The sequence below is a fragment of the Equus caballus genome, chromosome 1, assembly GCF_041296265.1.
Source record: "Equus caballus isolate H_3958 breed thoroughbred chromosome 1, TB-T2T, whole genome shotgun sequence".
In the NCBI taxonomy this organism is placed as follows: domain Eukaryota; kingdom Metazoa; phylum Chordata; class Mammalia; order Perissodactyla; family Equidae; genus Equus; species Equus caballus.
This window is the reverse complement of record NC_091684.1, coordinates 14,134,471-14,155,319: the sequence shown is the minus strand read 5'-3', so window position 1 is coordinate 14,155,319 and position 20,849 is coordinate 14,134,471. Positions and strand designations below refer to the sequence as shown.

General features: G+C 44.2%; 1 protein-coding gene across 5 annotated transcripts in view; it reads left to right on the top strand.

Annotated features, from left to right (window-relative positions):
- Positions 1–13,146: 13,146 nt before the first annotated feature.
- The window catches only part of DENND10 (DENN domain containing 10), a 29,428-nt gene continuing 21,725 nt past the window's right edge, over positions 13,147–20,849 (top strand). Inside the window, exons 1-4 of one of the 5 annotated variants that reach the window (XM_023638548.2) lie at positions 13,149–13,293; positions 15,672–15,888; positions 17,442–17,521; positions 20,495–20,643. In XM_023638548.2, the coding sequence (XP_023494316.1) occupies positions 20,496–20,643 (148 nt within the window). In that variant the 5' untranslated portion in view covers positions 13,149–13,293; positions 15,672–15,888; positions 17,442–17,521; position 20,495. Of the gene's footprint in view, positions 13,294–15,671; positions 15,889–17,441; positions 17,522–20,494; positions 20,644–20,849 lie in introns of all 5 variants that reach the window. The other 4 variants (XM_023638526.2, XM_023638540.2, XM_070260115.1 and 1 more) reach the window with 4 other exon arrangements.

Sequence of the window (20,849 nt, the reverse complement as noted above, 5' to 3'; positions counted from 1 at the left end):
AAATGTTAAAGAAGAAACAATAACGTTCTTCACCCAAAGCTCCTAATTGCATTGGCTCTGAACCTCCTGGTGTACCAAAGTTCATTTGTGATTTTCTGAGGTCAGTGTTCAAAGATATCATGCATTCCTACACCTATAGATCCCCCCTCTCCTCTCCATCCCACCCACTGTTTCCTGACTTACTCCTGCTAAGACTCCAAGCCTCAGCGCAAAGGCTTCCTCTGCACAGCCTTTCCTGCCAGCTAAGGCTGACTTAACTGCTCGTTTGCTTGTGCTCTTTGCTCAGGCCACCCCTGAGCACTCTGCTGCCCTGCAAGGGGTGGCTGTAGTCCTTCCTCAAACCACTAGCACCTGGAGGTGGATCAGTGACCAACTAGCTCTTCCCACTAGTAGCTGCTTCCAGAGCATTCTCTTTCTCTCTCTCTACCCCTAAACTCCAACCTTTGCAGCTCACACCACCAGACTAGACCACCGGCAAATCCTCCATGTTACAGTCCCCTATAGGCATCTACAGGTCCCAGGTCACACCCCCCTCATTCCTTGACTCTTAGTTCTGGTTCCCTGTCGCTCTCCAACACTACCATCATAAATATCAGTGGTTTCCATACCCGTGTAGATGACCCTGCCAATATCCTGGCCACCTGGCCTTCACGCTTGTGTCCTCTACCTTAACCTCGGTCACTCACACATGGTGACACCCTGGAAGTCTAGACCAAGAGTCAGCAAACTTTTTCTGAAAAGGGCCATATAGTAATATTTTGGGCTTTGTGGGCCAGGAGGCAATGGCTTCAATTCTTGGAGCAGCTGTTCTTGCTTAAAGGGTAGTAGTCTTTCCCTATTTTGCACATTCCGTTTAAAAATGTCAGGACCATTCTTAGCTCAAGGCCGTATAAACACAGGCAGCAGGCTGAATTTGGCCCGCAGGCCATGGTTTGCTGATTCCTACCCTAGACCTTGTCATACCAACTTTCTCAGTTTTCGCATCTTGATTGCAAGCATCTCACTTTCTGGCCCCCCACCTCCTATGGTTAATTCTATTGTGCCCCAAACCAGTAGCACTGCTGCCTGGCCAGGACCTGCAGTCCACTTACCAATCCTACTTCCTTTTCACTGCTCCTCATCCCCCATGTCCTCTGTTTCCTCCGTACCCAACTTAGATGCCATCATTTAGTTATTTTCTTGCTTGGCTTTCCTTTATTCTACCCAAAACCCTGGCAAAACCCCAACCCTGGCCAATCCAACCCTCCACCTGCTCCTTGCCTGCAGCCTAATATGACTGGAGAAAAATGCACAACCATGTCGACAAGCCTCACTTTAAATTCATGACCATACGCCTCAACAAGCACCGCAATGCTGTTCAGCTATTCTACTGCCTTCCCTACGCCATGTCCTCATTCTCCCAGATGACTCTTTCATACTTTTTCTCTGTCCAATCCTCTCCTCTCAGCCGATGTCTTCATTTTCTATAGCACTGCAAACAGCGGAGCAATTAGAAGAGAACTTGGGCACTCTGCCCTCTACCCACCCACCTGCATCTGTGCTTGTACTTCTGCCTTCCTCCTGTTGCTCTTCAGTCCGTGCTCCCATCTAAAGTCAACCACTATATCCTAGTGCATTGGATTCCATCTCGTCTCACACTCGGTGTGGACCATTCCACCTCCCTGAGACACTTCCTTCGCCTCACTTCCGGGATCACCCTTTCCTGATTTTCTTCCTACCTCTCTCACTACTCCTCCAGCTCCTTTGCTGATGTCTCGTCATCTCTCTGACCTCTAAGGTTGAAAAGTCTTACAGCTCAGCCCCTGGACCTCTTCCCTCCTCCAACTACATTCATCTCTCGGTAGCTCATGGCTTTAGACATCATCTCTATGCTTATGTTACAAAATTGTATCACCAGCACTTGGCCTCTCTCCTGAAAGCCAGTCTCACACCCAGATGCCTACCTGACATATCCATTAAATGTTTAAAACACAACATACACCCAGCCTTCCTCAAATCAGACTCCTGGTCTCTTCTGCCTCCAACCTGCTCATCCTGTCATCCTCCCCATGTAAAAAATGGCAACCTCATTCTTCTAGTTGCTCAAGCCAACAGTGTTGGAGACATCCTTGACTCTACTTTTTCTGTCACATCCCCACATCCAATTAATCCATTAACAAATCCCATATCTACCACCAACACAGCTATCACTCTGGTCCAAGTCACTGTCATTTCTCATCTGGAGTATATAATAACCTGCAAACTTGCCTTTCTACCTCCCCCTGGCTCCCTTCTCTTTGCTCTCCACGTAGCAAGCAGGGGAATCCTTTTTTTTTTTTTTTTTCAAAGATTGGCACCTGGGCTAACAACCGTTGCCAATCTTTTTTATTTTCTGCTTTATCTCCCCAAACCCCCGCTGAACACAGTTGTATATCTTAGTTGCATGTCCTTCTAGTTGTGGGATGTGGGACGCCGCCTCAACGTGGCCTGACAAGCGGTGCCATGTCTGCGCCCAGGATCCGAACACTGGGCTGCCGCAGCGGAGCACGCGAACTTAATCACTCGGCCACTGAGCCGGCCCCAGGGGAATCCTTTATAAACAAAAGTGAGGCGATCCTGTCAGTCCCCTGATCAAGACCCTCTTGTGGCTCCCCAGGTCACTCTGTAAAAGTCTAAGTCCTCATAATGGCCTTCAAGGCCCCACACAACCCCTTCCCCGCCCCTCGACCCTCCCATGCCATACCAGTGTTACCTTTTTGGTGATGTCTTCTCTCACCTCTTTGAAGTAATAATAATCCCCCTTCCTCCTATACTTTCTAGCACCTTTCTCTTATTTTCCTTCATAGCATTTATTTATGTATCACCATCTGGTCCCTGATATATTTTGTGAGTTTCTTTCTTTATTGTCTACCCATATAGAATATAAGCTTCATGAGAGCAAGAATCTGTGTCCTTTTTGTTCAATTGCTGTATCCCCAGCCCCAGTAACAGTGCCTGGGACAGACTACACACTCAATAAATATTTGTTGAAAAATGACTTAATTGATTACAGCAAGCCTCCTATATTATAATTGCTCACTGCATGTTGGTCTCCTCTGTGACGCTGGAAGTCCCTTAAAGGTAGTGACTGGGACAGGTCATCCTTGTGTATAGACAGTGCCTGGCATGTGGTCAACACCCAGCAAGCGTGTGTTCAGTGTATGTTTCAGAGCACCTTGATGATTCCAACTACGTGGTAACAAACAAGGTCTGAAACCTCAGAGGCTTGCATTCTTAACTGTGAGAGTGTCCAGCTGGGGCTGGAAATCTTTTCAACAGTGGCATACCAAGGGCAGATGTGGGGCGCACTGTGCCTCGGCCAGGCCGTTCTCAATGACCCTTTGGGTTCTGCAGATTTAAAGCAGGAAATTGGAATGCAAATGCAATTGAGTATATTTTTAGCAAAAACATGTTCTGGAGTATTTGTTATTTATTGGGAGAAGCGCATCTTACAGTCAGGAGTCTGCCCATTAATATTCTGCCGGCCTCCAGGAAAAGGCTGAGGGGAAGAAAGGGAGTACGTTTGTGGGCATTGGCACACATACACACACATGCCGTTGCTGGCATGCCACAAAGCCCCGCTTCCACTTGGGGGTTTAGCGGGTTATGCCCAAAGCTACACAGACCAACTAGGGCCCAGGAGCAGAATGTAAGACACTGTGCAGAGTGGGTTGGGGTGTGGTTTGAAAAGAGGCTTCTCTGTTAAATGTGTTAAATATGATTAGAAGGAACCCTGGAAGCACAGGGTGTGGGCTTTCATCTCAAGTTTGTAGATATTAGACAATCTTCACATGGACCTTTTCATTGTGTCATCTTCTCATGGAGCAGCTTAAACGGCACCTCCTCAGAGAGCCCTTTCCTGACCACCCAATCTGAATCTAACGACCACTCTATTTTAATTCTCGGCAGAGCACTCATCATGAGTTTTCTTTGTTTCCTTGGTTACTGTCTGTCTCACCACACTAGATGATAAGCTTTAAGGGGCCAAGTTTGTCTTGTTCATCACTGTATCTCCAACTCCTGGAGCTATGCCTGCCACAGGGCAGGCACTCCGTAAATATGTGATGTGTGAATAAATAAAGGAATGGAGACTGTGATAGGCAAAAACCTAAGATATCCCCCCAGACTCCCACTCCCTGGTGTACATGCCCTGTATAATACCTGGGGCTGTAAATATGAGCGGGTACCACTGCTGTGACTAGGTTATGTTGTATGTCACAGCTGACTTTAGGAAAGGGAGATCATCTCACTGAGCCTAACCAATCGCATGAGCCCTTTAAATCTGGGTCTAGAGGTCATAGGCAGAGTAAGAGATTCAAAGCTTGAGTGGGCATATGGAGGGAGCCACATGGCAAGGAACTCCTCTAGGATCTGAGAGCAGCCCCTAGCCAACAGTCAGCCAGTGAATGGAGGTCTTGATCCTACAAATGCAAGGAACTGAATGCCATCAACAACTTGGATGATTGTAGAGGCAAATTCTTCCCCAGAGCCTCCAGAAAGGAATGCAGCCTAACCAACACCTGGACTTCAGCCTGGCAAGACCCCGAGTAGGGAACCTCGTTCCATTCTACCATGCCTGGACTTCTGATCTACAGAAGTGTGAGATAATGAATGGGTGTTTTATACCACTGAGTTTGCAGTAACTTGTCATTCAGTAATAGAAAACTAATACAGAGACCTTAACAGTTTTCTCCATATTAACTCATAGAGAAAGAAGAATGAAACACTAATGGAGTCTAGAATTCTAAAGTGACTTTGCCTTGCATGAAATGAAAACGAAGGTACAGCTCAATGGAAGAAAAGGGCAAGACTGTAAGATTTAACTATGCAAATTCAGACTGTTCTAGCAAAAGCCCTGTAGAAGGACTCTAAGACTATGAACATGTTGTAGCACTCCACACTCGTGTTTTTAGAACTAGGGGGTCTGTTTCATTTCCTAGGGAACTAGGATTATAAATACATCTCAGTTCATGCCATAAGCATGCCAGATTTGGAGTCAGACATGGCTTCAAACCCTAGCTTTGCCATTTACCAGCACTATAACCTTGGGCAAGTAATCTCTCTGAGCCTCAGTTTTATTATCTGGGAAACAGGCATGATGAGGTCACTGTGAGGTTTAAATGAGATATTACATGTAGCCTTCTTGGCAGTTCCTGACACAGCTCTCTAGAAGTCATTTTCACATATATGCATATAAGAGGGACAAAATAATCAATGCATGAAATATTCAGAGCCTCTTTCTGCCTCCTCAACTAAATAGTTAATTAAAATATTAACTCAGCTAAAATATTCTAATATTGACTAATGGGCATTCCCCTTTCCCTCTGCCTTTTTTCTATTTATGTTTTATTAGGAACATGGGGTCACAGTTGGGAGGACAGCTGGAGAAGTTGGGTAGGATATTCAATTAAGAAAGGGCTGAGATGTGAGAAAGAGGACATATAGAGGGGTGGAAAAAAGGCTACTGGGGAAGAAAAGGAGAGAGGAGAGACGAAGATGGCAACAGGAAGAGTTATTTGTAAGGAGAGCGGAGGGCGATTTCAGAACCTGTGATGGATGAATGAGAGAAAGTTTACAAAAATATGGAGGGAGTCCACATCAGTAGAAACAAATGATTGAATTAATGGGAGAGTGCGGACAAATTTCCCGTGGAGAAGAATTGCAAATAATTCATGTGGATGCTTTGCGCTTAAGGAGGTGGAACATAGCCCTCCACTCCTTAACGTGGGCCGTGCACAGTGACTTCTATCCAAAGAGGACAGTATAGAAAGGGGGGAAAAAAGAGCCACTTTACAGGAGAGAAACTCGACAAACACTACCTCAGCTCGGTGATCGAGGTGAACACCTTGAGGTGCCCTGGATACGATGTGATGAGAACAGCTCTTTACATCCTGGTTCTTCCTCCCAAAGCACATAACCCAAACCAACCACAAGGAAAACATCAGACAAATCCTAACTGAAGGGCAGTCTACAAAACTTCTGGCCAGTCCTCCTCAAAACTGTCAAGGTCATCAAAAACAAGGGAAGTCTGAGAAACTGTCACAGTCAAGAGGATCCAAAGGAAACATACTGACTAAATATAGTATGTTATCCTAAATAGGATCCTGGAACAGGAAAAAGACATTAGGTGAAAACTGAGGAAATCTGGATAAAATATGGACTTTAGTTACTAATGTAACAATATTGGTTCATTAGTTGTGACAAATATACCATGCTGATGTAAAATGATAATAGAAGAACCTGGGTGAAGAGGATATGGCAACTCTCAGCACTATCTTTGCAACTTTTCTGTAAATCTAAAACTATTCTAAAATAAAACGTTTATCCAAGGTTTCAGTACTAAAAAAACTTTTTAAATAAAACATAATAAAAGAAAACATTTAAAAACAATGAGGGGAGGGCCAGCTAGGTGGTACAGTGGTTGATTTCACACATTCCACTTCGGCAGCCCGGGGTTCACTGGTCCAGATCCCTGGCACAGACCTACACACTGCTCATCAAGCCATGCTATGGCGGCATCCCACGTACAAAATAGAGGAGGATTAGCACAGATGTGAGCTCAGGCCCACTCTTCCTCAAGCAGAAAGAAGATTAGCTACAGATGTTACTTCAGGGCCAGTCTTCCTCACCAAAAAAAAAATAAATAAAAAATATGAGGAGAAAGGGATTTTAAGACATATCACTGTAGGCAATGAATTCCATCTTTAATGTTCTTTGAAAAATGCAAATAAAGATCAGAATTCATTTTAATTGCATTTTTCTTGCTGAACTGTTTCTTTTAATGCAACACAGCTTCAAAGCTGGGCTTCTTGGAGCCTAGGATCTACTCAGGTTCCAGTATCAGCACCCTGAAACTTTGGAGAACGCAAGAAGGATGACTTCCTCTTGGGAATGTTCTGGAAGCCTCACATAGGCTGGAAGCCAGTTAACCATCAGGACAGAGTGTCCAGGCAGTTGACTGAAGCTCCTTGCAGTGGTGACTTCCCCAGTCCCCAAGCAGGCCTGGCATCCCCTTAAAAGAGCTGCCACCCCAATGGCTCTCTTGGCTGACACATACCTAATCTCTGATTAAATCCAACTATTGAAACAGATAAAAAGAAGAGCCACATTTGGCTCACAGGGACCTGGGAACTGGAACATCTGTGGAAGATGTTGGGGTCCCTCATCCACCCACCCAGACAGTATGGGCGTTTTCCAAATCTGCATCAGTGCCAACAACTTCTTACTCTTCTCCTGGGAAGCAAGGAGCAAGCCGGCTGTGCAAACAAGACACAGCAGGCCTGAGCCTGCTATCCTTGGAAAGGCCTGCTGGTGAGGTAGGCCCCAGGCTGCTGATGGGGAACTTGGATTTTAAGAGTGCTCCCACCATTCCCAGAATTGACAGAGTGGCTGACTGTGCCTAAACTATTTGTACAAACAATGGGGTTCATGCTGAACACCTGTTTCCTTCTGAGAGTCTGGAATTTTGGTACATGCTAGGCAGAAGATGCCAGGTGACTGGCTCTCAATAAAAACCTGAGTCTCTAACAAGTACTGGGTCTCTAATGAGCGTCCCTGGTCAACAACATTTCATATGCTGTCACAACTTGTCGCTGAAGGAATTAAGTGCGTCCTGTGTCACGCCACTCAGAGAAGACTGTTGGAAGCTTGGGCCTCTTTCCTCTGGATGTCATCCCATGTGCCTTTTCCCTTTGCTGATTTGACTTTGTAAATAATAGTCATGAATAAATCATAGTCACAGATCCTGTGAGTCCCCCTAACAAATCATCAAATCTGGGGGTGGTCCTGGGGACCCCCTACACAAAGCTATCTGTATAACATTAGCATAAAGATTTTTCTTGATTCACACCTTCATTGGGAGAGGCACAGGGAAGGCATGATTAGCTCCATTTGATCACTGAGAAAACAAGCACAGAGCAGATAAGCAACGTGCTTAAGGTTTCGCAGCTAAGACAGGCAGAGCTGGGATTAGAACTCCGGTTGGTCTGTTTCCACACCCCAGCTCCTTCCGCCTGTGACCGTGCAGCCCTCAGCCTTATTGCTTAAGCTTAGGAACGCCTCCCCTCTCCCCACCTTCTACTTCTTTCCTCTTAACTCTGGGAACCTGTCTGGCAGGTCTGACAGCACCAAGAGGTGATGAAATGGAAGGAAGGAGGGAAGGAGATGTCAATTCCAGTCATCCTCCCACCTCCCCGTAGATAACCCGTCACCCTATGTCCCAGTCCATCCAAGCCTGGCCACAGCCTTCATTATCCTTCCCTCCCTGCACCCACCACCATCTAACTCAGATCCTTTGTTCTAGTATTTATTCGTCATCGTCTTCATCCTCATTTATTTTCTGAATGCCACCTCTGTGCCAGGGACAAAGGCATCTACGGGCCTTGGCCACTTGGGGCTGCTCTCTAACTTATTTGTTTTGCTTTTTTGTTTTGAGGAAGATTAGCCCTAAGCTAACATCTGCTGCCAATCCTCCTTTTTTTTGCTGAGGAAGACTGGCCCTGAGCTAACATCCATGCCCATCTTCCTCTACTTTATATGTGGGACGCCTACCACAGCATGGCTTGCCAAGCGGCACCATGTCCACACCCAGGATCTGAACCAGTGAACCCTGGGCCGCCGAGAAGCGGAATGTGCGAACTCAACCGCTGCGCCACCAGCTGGCCCCTGCTCTCTAACTTATTGATTGAGGAAATACTTAGAGGCCTACCCTGGGTCGGGGACTGTAGGAGACTCAGCATGAGCAACCCCAGCAGGAGCAAGGAGAGGCAACAAACCCGAGACAATAAACCCAAGGCTCTAAGACTTTTTGCCTTTTTTTTTCTCTTTCCTGAAGTTTGGCTCTCTAGGTCTGAAATCCCAGAAGCAATAGATGTGGTCTGGCCTTCCCTCTCCTCATTTCTGTCTTCCCACCTGATTGTAAGGTGGTCACAGGTTGAACTCTGCTGTGGTTATCTCTCTATCCATCTCCCCAACCTTTAGCCCAGGCCACAGCCTGTTTTGCAAATGTTTGCACACTGAGCAAAGGAAATGGAGTTTTACTGATCCTACATTCTTGCTAACTTAATGGAAAATGACTCCCTAAGCCCAAATACCACAGAAAATTATATTATGTATCTTGGGCTAAATGTATCTCTGTAAGATTCAACGAATGACCTTGGTGAAGTGGGAAGAACAGGAGATCTGGGGTCTACGGATTTAACGTACTTTCTCAATTTTTTCTGTTTTCCATGTTTCATCAAATCTAGAAATGCCATCAGTGGTGAAACACGTCATTTTATGTATCATTAAAAAAGAAAAAAAAATTTCTAATTATAATCTTTGAAATCCCCCGGTTTCAAAGATTTTTTTAATCTGAACTATTGGAAGCAATGATATACAATATTTTAAAAATTATGAGATAAAAGTAAAAGGAGGAGGAAAAATTGCTGAAGCCTTACCCACTGAAAGAAAACCACTGTTACTAGCATCTGGATATTTTTCAATGATATTTTTATAGTTAAGGACCATGTCTAGGACATTTAATACATTTACGTATTTAATAAACATTTATAAATATTTGTAAATGTATATACTTATATATTATACCTTTCTAAATATTTATATTTGCATTTTTATTATACAGTTTCTATGTGAACATATTCTCATTGTAAAAGAGTGAAAAGCAGCCAGGGTGCACACTCCAAAGCTTCCTCCACACCGTCCCACACACCCTGCCTCTGAGGGAGCCACTTTCAGCAGTGGGTACACATCCCTCCAATCCTATATATATTTATATATCAGCTTGGGGTTTTACACATAGATGGGATCACAGTGAGTTAATGTCAACCTCACTCTCCTTAATAGCTTCATAGCATTCCATAATATGGACTATACCATCATTTTTTTAGTTTCTTCATTATTAGATATTTAGGTATTTTCACATTTTCGCTATTACCAGCAGCACTGCATGAACATCCTTGTGCGTGAATATTTGTGTACATGTGTATTTCCTAAAAGTAAATTGCTGAGTATGCACTTTTCCGTTTTGATAGATACTGCCAAACTGCCTTCCAGAAAGGCTTCATTCATTAACCTATCTTCTTTAAACACATAAAAAACCCATATTGAACCAAGCAGGGTATTTCCCAGTAAAATTGATATGAACTGCCACAAACTTAATAAGCACTTACAGTCATGTTGCTTTTATCTTTTATATTAAAATCTAGAGCAACTACCTGCCTTATTACCAGTGGATCCAGTATTTCCTAAGGGTTTCTTTCCAATTGTCCCGGACCCCAGGGGCTTGCTCTCGGGCCAGCATACAAACCCAAGGAGATTGTGAACTAGTTCTGGGCCCTTCTAACTGTGACTCTCGAGGCATCATAGATCACTGCTGAGGGCTGAGCTGCAGCCTCTGGCTCCCTGTGATGCTCCTCAGGGTGCGGCTTCTTGTGCTTGTACTTGGGGGAGGGGGAACACTCTCCCTGACTGGCTGACGAACTCTTACTCTGATTCTAATACCCAGCCCCCCTGGGGAACCATCTGCAGCAGGAATAGTATTTTAGGGTTGGTTCCAGGATCCATCACTCCACACACACAGACCCCCTCATCCCTTTCTCTCCTTGGAGGTATTGGGATCCCCTCGGGTGTTGGGCACATTTTCTCTTAAACTCCCCAGACACAGAAGGATGTGACTGTATGTCTTAATCCCAGACAAGGGAACAATTGCCCGTCCATGGAAGACTGTAAGGGAACTCAGGGGGCCCAGGCCTTTACTGCAGAGAGAAGAGAGGGTTATCTCTAATGATTCAAAGGTCATTTTTTTCAAGCTTCTCTTTTGCAAGAGAAGAGAGGGAAAACCCCACAGAAATATAATCTCCAGCAGGGCGCTCCATATACATGGATTACAAAGTGCCTTAAGAGTAGCTGTATCAGTAATGATCCTAGTAGATTGGATGGCAGTGCCTTTCACCAAAAGCAGGTATTTGAGGTGCAGATTGATGCAGGCTGACGTATCGTCGAGATTGTTAAAGGGAATGCACGGGAGGATCGATTTCCCTTGTCAACGCTTTGTCTGTAGAACCTCGCTGGAGATGGCAAAGGCCAATGAGACATGAGAGCAAGTGTCTACTTGGCTTCCAAACTGATTCTGAATCTGCCTCCCCTCCTCAGCCCCGACTACCTTTGTATTTTCTGTGACAACTAGAAACATTAACAACTCTTTACCACCACAGTAAGCACAGGGAATGCAAAGGCACTGCCCTCCCGGAGTTCAGTCTAATGGGAGAAACAGAAGGGCTACACACACCTAAATAGACTCCAGTCCTAGCTCTAGGGCCAAAGGCTTCTAGATTGGAAGAGGTAGAAATTCATTTTGCCTGGGTTTAAGGAAGAGACGGTATTGGAGCCTTGATGATGTAGAATTTCCCAAGGCAAACAGCAGGGAGAACAAGGAGACTTGTTCAAAATACAGCAGCACCGTAATGATAAGGTAAAAAACAGGAAACAAAGTGAACGTCCATTAACAGGCAATGGAACTAACCATATTTTCATGTAGAAAATGTCACTCAACAGTTAAAATTACTGAACCAGAACTGTAAGTATTAATTTGGTTAAATCTTTTTAAAAAAACATAAAAAGATTGTTTTTTTTAGCAAAAAAAGCAGTTTACAAACTAACGAACAGCATGCTACAGAGTGGCAGGCTTTGTAGCACAGCGACCTGGTGTGGGCTGGAGTGCCAGAGCGGGGGTCCACATCCTGACACCACCACTTGCAAGCTGCGTGATCCTGGGCAAATGGTGCCACCTTTCAGTCTTCTCACTGTAAATCGAGGATCATAATAGGACTTACACATAGGGGCATTGTGAGGATTTAAGGAAGTAATATGAGTCAAACACTTAGAACAGTGCCTGTGGCTCAATAAATGTTAGCTAGTGTTGCAGTGGTATAAAGTTTTCAAAGGAGAACAGTATTTTGTTGAGTGAAACACATACATATACCAAAGTTTAAAAACATATAGGGAGTGGCCGGCTGGTGGGCGAGTGGTCAAGTTCACTTCCTCAGCCCATTTTGCCAGTTCGGATCCTAGGCACAGACCTTTGCACTGCTCATCAAGCCATGCTGTGGCAGCATCCCACATAGAGGAACCAGAAGGACTTACAACTAGGATATACAACTAGGTACTGGGGCTTTGGAGAGAAAAAAAAAAGGGGAGGAAGATTGGCAACATATGTTAGCTCAGGGCCAATCTTCCTCAAAAAAAAGACAAAAAACATAGGGAAATGACAATCACGAAAGTTAGAACAGTGGTTACCTCTGTGGGATAGGGAGGGGAAGGAGATTAGGGAGGAGAAGGAAAGAGCTTCAACTATATCTGTGGTACTTTACTTATTAAGCTGAGTGGTAACGTGTTTTCCTTAGATTGGTATGTATGTATGAAATATTTCATATTAGTGCTTTAAAAAAAATATCAAACGAGATGGGGTTGGGATTGTACTCCTGTAGACACCAAAGACCTTCCCTAATCAGCTTTGTGTGATTTGAGGTTGGAGGCGCAGAGGATCCAGGAGGGATCCTGGAGCCGCCCAAACTGTCTGGCTCCTTCCCGTCCTTCAGATCTCGGTCCAAACATGCCTTCCTCAGAGAAGCCTTCCTTGACAGCCGTTTGAAAGCAGCACACCCCCATCCTCTAACACACTGTACTATTTTATTACAATGGGCTTATCACTCTGGGCAGTTTTAGTATTATCTTACTCGGTAACTGTCCGTCTTCCCCCACTGGAATGTTCCGTCTGTGTCAACACTATATTCCCAAAGTCATCGTAAGTCCTCAATTATTTTTTTTGTTCTCGGGATGGATGACGAATGAATGAATGGAGACCCTTCCTTCATCCCCAGGAGGCCTCTTTTTAGCCTGACTGGAAGGCACAGGTAGAAAGTGGAAAGCCTGAGGAGCAGAGTGAGGATTGGAGAGGGTTGAGGAGAAGGCGGATGAAGATCTGGAATAGAGGAAATGAGGACTTCTTCTGAGGGTGACGAGCCAAGGGCGGAAGGTGAGCGGAGGAGCGGAGGAAGCCTCTGCGACCGGGAGGGGGCGGGGCCTCCAGGGCTGGGGCGGGGCCTGGAGGAGGGGGCGGGGCCGGAGCCTGCGGGTTGGGGCGGGCCCGGGGGAGGGGCGGGGCCTGCGAGCGGGGGGATGGGAGCGGCGCGCTGAGTCGGCTGCTGCGGCGGTGGCGGAAGATGGCTGCGGCTGAGGCGGCGGACACTCAGCTGATGCTCGGAGTCGGGCTGATCGGTGAGGACGCAGGCGCCCTGCCCCGCAGGCCCGTACCCCAGTTCCGCCTCTCCCTCCGCCCGGCCGGGGCGGCCCCTGCTCCCGCGGCCCCCGGCGCCGCCCGGGTGGGGAGGGCGCGTCCCCTGCGTGTTGGGCCTGGGCGGGGGGTGGCGGGGCCCGGCCTCCTTGGCGCGGGCGCCCGGCCAGCCGCCCTGGGCTCGTCCGCCCGCGGCCTCGCGTGGGCCCGCCTGGGGCGGGCGGCGGGGCGGAGGGACCCCCGGGCCTCCCAGGTCCGCGGAGGGAGCTCCTCCAGGACGCCCCGGGCTGCAGACGAGCCCGGACGTGGAGGGTGACCGAGCTCCGGAGGCTGCAGGGGCCCCTGCGCGGGCGGGGCCCCGGCTGGGCTGAGAGCCTCTCGCGGGCCGCGCAGCGAGGGGACGGCAGGGCTGGGGTCCCTCGGAGCGTGGAGGAGCCACGCGTGACTGCCTGCCCGGCGCCCGGCTGGCCCCGATGGTGTGATCGAGCTGTTCGAGGCACGGTGGCCAACTGTGCTGGTCCCGGGTGCTGCGCATTATGCAGGGATTATCTCCCGTTTAACTCCTGCCACGGCTCAAGGGGGTGTCGGTAACGTTTGGTGCCCACCTTGCCGGGGAACAGATGGAGGCCCAGGGTGTTATTTGTGCACGGACGCACGCCAGGCATTGGCGGAGCCAGGATCAGGATCCTTGCAGTCTAGCCCCAGAGCCCCAACTCATACCAGTGAAGGACTCCTGCATCATAGGACCTCATGCATGTAGCAGGAGTGTCTACATAATCACATTCGGGGGATCCCTGTTGGTTTTCAGGAATTACTGGATGAGGAAGTACGTTACGACTTTAGGACAGCCCGAACGTGTGCCTGAGCCGTGTGCGGTGTTTCAAGGAACCATTTGTCCCATAGGCAGTAGCGAGCACGGGGCGGTTCGAATTTGGGTCTGTCTGCTCCCTGCGTGGCATTGTCCTTTGAAAAAACGTTATTCTGTTGAGATTTTTACAAACCCCTCAACACTCCCTCTGTTCCCCTAGTGTACAAGAAGATGGCTTGGATTTAGCAAAACTAGTGAAAAGTGCTAATTATTTTCAGTGTCTCAAAGGAGTGCATTTATCTGGGAACGGCTTCCTGTATTCGTTTGTAATGTGATGTTAGAAAGTGCTTCACAGCAAAACCTAAGTACCTCAGGCGTCTTAGTCCTGCTTGAAGGTGCTTCTGAATTGAGGCTGAGTTAAACTGACTTTTATCTGGTAACAGCAAAGAAAAGGATGACTTATCATGTTTTCAACTCAGCAGGTTTTTGATTTTTCATGTTGACGTGCATTTAAAAGGGATTTGCTTCCAAATAATGGGGAGGGGGTGCTCCTCCCTCCTATGAGACAAGGAGGACCAGATGTTGATAATTGGTGAAGCTGAGTGATGGAGAGGGGTAATTCATTTTATTATTCTCTCTACTTTTTTATATACTCGATATTTTCCATAATAAAATTTTTTTTAAGGCTATAGATCAAAATCTGGATTCTTACTGCTATATATGCAGTAACTCTTTCTTGAAAGTTTAGGCGGTTTTTTCCTGGAGTTTTTATTATTAGTATATCGCTCCTATTTGTTAGTGAGGTGTTTGATGATGGAACTACATATATGACTGGATAATCTTTATTATTACTATTATTATTAAAATTTAAATATAGAATTTGTACAATCAGTATGTAACATGATTTAAAAGAGATTTCACCATTTTCTTCATCTCCAGTTATTTATTTATTTATTTGTTTTGAGGAAGATTAGCCCTGAGCTAACTACTGCCAATCCTCCTTTTTTTGCGGAGGAAGACTGGCCCTGAGCTAACATCCATGCCCATCTTCCTCTACTTTATATGTGGGACGCCTCCCACAGCATGGCTTGACAAGCGGTGCCATGTCTGCACCCGGGATCCAAACCGGCAAACCCCGGGCCACTGAGAAGCAGAACGTGCAAACTTAACTGCTGCGCGACCGGGCCGGCCCCCATCTCCAGTTTTGTTCTTAACAAACTTTTAAAATGTATTTGTTAAAGATCCTTCTAATTAGGTAAAAATGTAAAGTAATGATAAGTTTACGAGAATTTGTGTGGGAGGAGATAGGAAAGACCTCTACCAAACCTGTAAGGCTAAATTTTCATTTATGATTTGTTATAAAAGCTTTTTACTTTGGTAGCCTAAAACTTACAGTCAGGAAAGCTAGATAATGTGACCAATAGAGGTAGGTAGGAATTTGGGGTCTCGTGTGCTCTGGGTTGCCTTGTAAAATGCATGTTAGAACTAATTCCGCTAGGTGCTTCTGAGTCACCAATCAATTCACTTCCTTGCTGCTGTTTGACATTCTCACAGTGACCATCTTTCCACCATAGAAAAGGACACAAATGGAGAAGTTCTGTGGGTGTGGTGTTATCCTTCCACGACAGCTCCTTTAAGGGATCTGCTGCTGAGAAAATGCTGCCTTACAGATGAAAACAAACTTCTCCATCCCTTCGTCTTTGGTCAGTACAGAAGAACATGGTTTTATATCACAACAGTTGAAGTTCCAGATTCTTCAGTTTTGAAAAAGGTATGACTGCATAAAGGTCAAAAACCCAAAAACATTTAAAGTGATATAAAATTATTCCAGTCACTCTCAGCTTTAGCCTTTATCATTCACAATACACCTTTGAAAAATATTAACTCTGATTTTCATTGGGAGTGTTCTTTCTCACGTGTCGCTCTCGTTCATTCTGTAAATATTGGTGGGCATTGTCTGACTGACCCTGTGGTTGATGTAGGGGAGCCTTTCTTGGGTTTTGCTCTGAGGGAGTAGAAATGTAGAAGCAGTTTCAAAGTCTTGACTCTGATTAAAGGTGGGCAGAAGCATTTTTCCATAATTAAGAACTATTTCAAAGGATATAATCATCTTTGGCATAGTTAAGACAACTTTTTTCATGTGTTTCTGGATGGTAAGAATATATTAAGAATAAAAAGAATAATTAAGGAAACTCATGTTTCAGTAGGCTTTCTGTGTGTCATTTGACGTGAACAGTATCAATCAGTGTGACATGTTGGAAACCAGTATGTGGTCGTTGTGGACTTTCCCAGTCCCAAACAACCAGCAGGTTTTCTCGAAGAAAAGAATGTTGGAAAGAAGTGGGCTCCTGGTGTGTATCTGGGTGGAGACTTCTCTTTCCTTTTCAGGGCTAATTTTATAGCCAATAATTGGACTGTATGAAGCATGTCCAAGATACCAGTTTAAATTTAAGGAGTTATATTTAAAATAACAGGAACTGTTAGAAGTTTAAGACAAAACAGAGTTTCATAATTAGAAAATGTAAATTTGCAAAAAGATAGTTTTCAATGTGTTATAAAATCTTTGGTTTATGTTCATTTAGTTCTTACTGAAAAGTCTTGATGTATCCTCAAGTAGATTGATCCATGTTTTGCACTACAGACTGCCAAATTATAGCAACCTCGATTTCAGATTTGAAAAACAGCAAGATTTAGAGACAGTTCTTATACTTCGAAGTATGATTTTTAAAAGTGTATTTCTCAGGTGCTTTGCTTTTTATATAAAGTTCTGAATTTTGTCTCATGAGAATAATAGTTATATGATTATTAGAAATTTATGTTTATAATAATAGAGGCCTATTAAGAAATGAAGCTTATTGTGCCCTTTAAATTATATGGCATTCTACAGAGAATTGACTATTTGGGGAACTGTGTGAATCTTACTGAGACATATTTTTGTTGTTTTTTATCCTTCTATTTCGTTAATGAAAAATAGTTGGTAAATTATGTCTGTAGAGCATTCCTAGTTCTGCTTTGATGAGGTTTCAGGACTTTAAATAAAAACTCACATTTTTGATATTCGAAATATTTTTGTGGTTTTGAAAAAAATTTTTAACTAAAAGTATTACATTCTTATGTAGGAAATTAAATATATGTATATACAAATACACATTTTTATATGTACATAAAAGTATAAAGAAGCAAGTGAGGACTTTGTTGAATCTGGGTCTTTTCCTTTTAATGTTGGTATATCTTACACAAGAGGTTTGTTAGAATATGGTAATAAAAATTAACTCTATTAAAAGTATCTTTAAAATGAATACTTTTTTTGTTTCTTTTGGACAGGTGACTCATTTTTCTATTGTCCTGACTGCCAAAGATTTTAACCCAGAGAAATATTCCACCTTCGCTAGGATATTGTGTAGGTCTGTATGAAAACTGTATTACATGCTAATGTACAGAAATGAAGTTCTTGCTCAATCGTTATATAGCAGATTTCTACACTCAGGAAGCAAGTTTCAGCCCTGTCTCCCCAGCTTAATTTTTAGTGGCCCTTCAGAGACTATGTTATAAAGAGGCACTTTCTCTTCTGCTTCAAAGATACTTCTTTTCTTATTTGGGAAAATGATGGAGGGGAGGAGAAAAAGCAGCTGGCACAACTATTGTAGTTCCTGGGTATTTTGAGTCACTTGCCACTTTCGTCTTTTACTTTAATTCACTCCCAATCTAGAGCTTTCCTTAGCAGGATGGATAAGTTAAGTGCTTTATGAAGTGGTAAGCTGGTTCATATGTGTCAAGGTCTGTGTGTGGAGTCATTTTTGGGAAAGTTAATGGGCATTTTGAATTATACCAAAGCACAGGGAAACATTTCCTAGCTGGAATCTGAGGAGCTGAGAAACTCTGACTAATTGGTTAATTGTGATGCAAGTAGACTCCTTTATTCCATCCCATTTGTTGAAAGTTTATCTAAAATATACCAGTCTACTTTCTTACCTTGGTGAATATACGGACTAAATGAAATCTTTCTCATATGTTAGAGACGTTGGCTTTTTCTGTAATGAAGGCTTTCGCAGGGTTTTAGTTTAGTTTTTTTTTTTAATATTGTTACTACATAGCATTATAATTCTAGGTGTTATGTATTATCTTCGGGCTCATGCCCAATAGTAGTTTTTTTGTGGGGAGGGATAAGGCGGGTTTTGTTTTTCTCACCGTAAGCCTGATAAATAGCTGTCTTTTCGCCATTTTTATGTGCACACACAACATAGTGTAAGAATACCTTCTCATTACCTGAGAGTTTCAGTTCAGTTGTATTCTGACAAGATGCAGTTTTACTGTTTTTGCAGCCAGCTACAATAAGAAAGACTTCTTGCTGTCACAGGATAAATTCCAAGTATATGACTCACTGCGGAACAAGAACAGTTGTCTGCTAATATGGCACTGACACGGAGAGATTATTATTATTGCTCGGAGAGATGCTATCCAGAAGCTGTGACCTAAAAACACTGCAAAGGTGTTTTTGATCAAACACTGGACTCCCGTTTCATTTGATTGAGTCAGAGTTAGGTTACTTAACTGAATTCCCCGAGAAATACTCTGGGCCCAGAAGGCAAGGTTGCTTTAGATCCCACTTCCTGCCCAGGAGGAAGCCCAGAGCGTTTTTCAGCTTCTGCAGAGCCATGGCATTGTAGCATTCTAGATTCTCTTCTCTTGTCACAGTGCAAGAGAAGGGAGGACTCAGAGTTATTGCCGGCCACCTCCTCTGCCCACTACCTCTTACGGCACTCAAGTACTTGCCCTTGCCTGTGTACACACCCGTGTGCTCAGGCACACACATGCTCCCTCTCCCGACAAATACTTGTATGTGCACATACACACCCGTAGACAAGCACATTTTGATGATGGTGAGGTTACCATGGAGGTGCTCCCTGCTCCCTTCCATTTCTGGTGAGAGTGGCAGGCAGGTGTGCCTTCACAGCATGCTGCTCACCATGGCAGTGGAAGCCCGCATGGATGGGGGGACTTCATTCCCTCTGTGGGGTCCAAATCGTCCAGGCCAGGTGGCAGTCTATGGATGTCCATTTGAATAAGGTCCCCTGGGTTGCCCTTTGTAGTTTTCCTCAGGAGTGATTTTTGAGGGATTCCTCCCTCTGCTCCATCTCTCATGGCCCAGGGTTGTCATCTTAACCTACTACTCATGTTTCTCTGCTCCATTACCATATATTGCTTTATTTTGTAACTTTAATGGTGTTTTTATTTTTTTTGTTGTTGGTGGTAATGTAAGCACATAGTAAAACAAAAAAATACAAACAGCACAGAAGGGTGCACAGGGAAGACTAAGTGTTTCCCTTCCCCTGTTCCCGGCCTCCAGTTCTACCTTCTGAGCCCCCACCCCAAGGCAGCAACCTGGCCTGTTTTCTTTACGCCCTACGGAAGACGTTTTCTCCATATGTAAGCATGTGTGTGAGTTCATGGGTTTGCCTGTATTTTATATATATGATAGCTTACCATACTCATTGTTCTCTACCATTTTTTCTTAATCTGTGCATTAAAAAACTGATGATTGACAGAATTTAGTAAGTGGTTAAAACACTTGCTTTTTTTCACTTAATTTACAATAAATATAAATTTCAAGTGATCTGTCTTAAAAAATGATTTTATTTTCTTCCCAGTTTTCCATCCCTTCAGCTACTAAAAGGCCCAAGTAGACCCAGTCCTGCTTCTGAAGCAAAATTTAGATTTGCTTACTCACAGGAAGAGGTCAGGGGAAGGGCTGGTTTCACACGTGAGCTCTGAACGCAGCCAGCTTCCTGTCAGCATTTTCTGGGAGTTCTAGCTTAATGATGAATGTATCTAGTGTGCTTTTATCACCAGAAACTTAAAGGAGCTTGATTTTTTAATTATCTAAATATAGCCACCTCTGGGAACTCTGATAAGTATAGGTTCTACAACTAATTACTGCTTTTTCTGTGAACAATGCATAAACTCCTTTCTTGTCAAAGGAAATCCCAGCAATAAAACAGAGTTGTTATGACTAAGAACACCTGTTGTGAGTGTAAAACATAAAAAGAGATAAGTATACAATATTCTTGAGAATAATGAGGCCTCAGACAGTCCATAGTTCATTCTCTTGCCTGAGTGGACTATAGCAGGCTTCCCCAGATGTAAAGAGAGAGCTGACTTCAAAGAATTGTTAAAGATCTCTCAAGTGTTTTTTTTTTTTAATACATTTTATGATTAAATTAAGGAAGTAATCATGTCATGGAAAGATTCAGGTGTTCAGAAGTATATTAGCAAATTGGCTTAGATTCCTTAGAAAGTACCCATGCCTGGCGTTAGTGTGTTTCTCCATGTGGTTCATGCTAAATAAAAGCACAGTTGCTTTTTGTCCTTTCTTACAGAATGTACCTGAAACATGGGAGCCCAGTTAAAATGATGGAGAGTTATATCGCAGTTCTCACAAAGGGGATATGCCAGAGTGAAGAAAATGGCTCTTTCCTTAGCAAGGACTTTGATGCCCGAAAGGCATACCTTGCAGGCTCCATCAAAGGTAAAAAAAAAACAAAAAAAAAAAGCAAAGCAAAAGAAGAAACAAAAACCCATCCTAGGTGATTCCATCCCCACAACAACAAATCCCCGAGCTAAGGACAGTCTCTCATTAGACTCTGCTATTCCATATTTCCATATATTTTCATCTATATAATATTTGTTTCCTATACAGGTGGGTAGTTCAACTTGTACATTTCCTTATTTGGT